Below are 2,605 nucleotides of genomic sequence, written 5' to 3' on the forward strand. Positions count from 1 at the left end.
AGAGAGATCTAGACCAGCTCTGTAAAACTACGTCTTGCCTTAGTCACTGCGTCGTGGACAGGAGAACAGATAGTACAAGCAGTCCTTGCTACAACAGACCAGCAGCTTCCTTGTGACCACACTACTACTAACAAACTTCAACATTTCCAATGTAAATTTCCCACTTTTATCTAGCCCTCTATGCAAGAGCTTTAAAATGTGTTACAGGAATGTAACCATACAGCTATTTCCCTCAATTTCTGCTTTTATCCACGCTAAAATTCTGTATATTGACCTTAATTTGCTGTGTAATTCAAACGTAAACTAGAAATAGTATAAATAACATGGCCTCCTTTTATACTTAACAGATTTTTGTAAAGTAGTTGCTCATGTTTCAGTGCTGTGAAAGTAAATATAAATATGATAATAAATACATTCCTTATTTGAGGTTCCATCTCTACCTGACATTATTCTCATGCATACCTACAACTTTCTTCTAACCTATAAATGGACCAAAAAAAAAATTTAAAAATCATATGCTCATTAATTCTTGATACTGTGCTTGACAGCTTGAAAATGTAGATAGTATTCAGTTCATAATGTGAAATTTCAGGCTTAACAGAATCATAATGAGACAAAGGCTGTTTTCTTTCTGAATGACTTAATTCTAAAAAATAAAAGCCTCTCACTAGTTTTGATTTCAAATCCAAACACAACTTCAGAAAAATAATTATATGACAGTAGATAATTACCTATGCTGTTTACAGCATTTTAATATTAATTGTTTAAAATAAACAATTAACAGGACAATAGAATAAATCTATTAATTATTTCAATTAATTTATCAAAAAAAAGAGACATGTTAAGATGTGGCTACGTTCAGATTTCCCACATTTGACCACCAATTACTTGATTGAAATTTTGAGAGTGCTCATTGGATCATATGCTACTGTATTGTTATTTATTTTCTGAATTACTGTTACCATGGCCCTAAAAACTAACTTTACCAAGGAACAAAATTAAATGGTGCCTACCTATAAGGCCTTCTAATCTAGCTGTAAAACACACAACTGTTAAGACCAATGAAGCCAGACAGCCCATGTTGTGGGAGGAGGGTGGACCAGTCCCAGCCTGGCTGTTGTCTGATAGATGTAACAAAAAAAAAAGAAAGAAAAAAAGCTTTCAGAAGAGAGATGAATGCAAGTACTGAGGTAGCCTGGGGACTCCTCTCAATTCTCATCACAGAAAAAAAAAATCACAAGGCCGTTTTGCAGAAAACTGTACGAAGTCGGGCCACAGTCAGGGTTAGTTTTGACAGCGTTACAAGTATGTTAACAGGTAGGCTTATAAACAAACAAAGTACCAGAAGAAAAAAAAGTAAAATATGGAAACTATAAAGATACGTGTCTATAAGAGCCTTCTTAGCAAAATTCCTTTGTATTGGCAAGTGTAACCATTTACACTAAGAAAATTCTAGAAAAATTAAAGAGTTGGAAAACATTGTATTTCAGGTAGAAGACTGGCTTTAAAATGTCTATGATTTAGCATAAAACACAATACAGGGTTTACCCCATAAATACCACCTTAAAGCAAGACTATCAACTTTAAGTATGGCCAACATTTTAGAAGAAAAAGAAACAGGTTAAAGTAGTTTTATATATAATCCTGACCTTTTCAAAAGTAAGAAACACTTTTCAAATACTTTTTTTTCCCCTCTGATGTTTGAGGCTAGCTCTGTTACAAAGATTTCAGACACTTTGATGTCTCTTTAAAACTCTTCTTAAAACTATTACTGAAACTAAATCCATCCTTGTAAAATTGCCCATTAAAACAGCAATTGTCATAAAAACCTGTTTTTAGGATTTTATTTCATCCTGCCTTTTAACACATTCCTCTGCTTAGAGAATATCAAAATAAATAAACCTGGAAGACAAAATCTTATATATAAAACAAGAAAAAGCACTGAAGCCGATTTTCCTACCCAAGCAAATCTTGAAAAACATCGACAACATTTGATGGGTTTTTTTCCTCTTTGGATGATGTTTGCAATGATTTGCAATTGTTGCAGCCAAACCTCAATTTCATCAAGGTTTGATATTAAACATTGCCTGAGATAAATTAATATATTAAGACTTCAGTAAATAGTTACTGCACCCAAAAATAAAAATATACTGCTCGCATCCACACAATCCTTTTCCACTTACAGGTTTCCTAGCTTGTTGGTTTTTAATTAACTGTTATTTATCAAGAAAACAACGCACCTGCTCTCATTAGAGAATGTTAATGTCTTTCTTAAAAAAATATAAAAAAAGCCATTTAGAGTACAATAAAGAATCTGACAAAAAGTGGCAGGAGTGGAAGGGGGGTGCAAATACACCAGCCCCTGAGAGACAGGGCTGTGTCCCACTGCAACTATTTACATGAGTGAGCTTCATCTTTTCAAAAATGAGCAAAATGAAATCTCTCTCAAAAGACACACTAGGAAAAATATATCGTTAAGAGTTCAGAGAATTTATCCTAAGAGAGCTTAAGATATTTGGAGTGGAAAAGCACCTGGAAATTCAACTGCGAATGAGCAGAACCCTCTGTGACCGAAGGGCCCTGCAGCCCCAGGGACGCAGTCGCT

General features: G+C 34.2%; 1 protein-coding gene across 1 annotated transcript in view; it reads right to left on the reverse strand.

Moving 5' to 3' along the window:
• The window catches only part of LOC104164215 (diphthine--ammonia ligase-like), a gene marked incomplete at its 3' end in the record, with an annotated part of 48,001 nt that extends 47,036 nt beyond the window's left edge, over positions 1–965 (reverse strand). Inside the window, exon 1 of the mRNA XM_009703477.1 lies at positions 889–965. Within this exon, the coding sequence (XP_009701779.1) occupies positions 889–965 (77 nt within the window). The remainder of the gene's footprint in view (positions 1–888) is intronic.
• Between the last annotated feature and the right edge of the window lie 1,640 nt (positions 966–2,605).

Source organism: Cariama cristata, unplaced genomic scaffold, assembly GCF_000690535.1.
Source record: "Cariama cristata isolate BGI_N322 unplaced genomic scaffold, ASM69053v1 scaffold15737, whole genome shotgun sequence".
Lineage (NCBI taxonomy): Eukaryota > Metazoa > Chordata > Aves > Cariamiformes > Cariamidae > Cariama > Cariama cristata.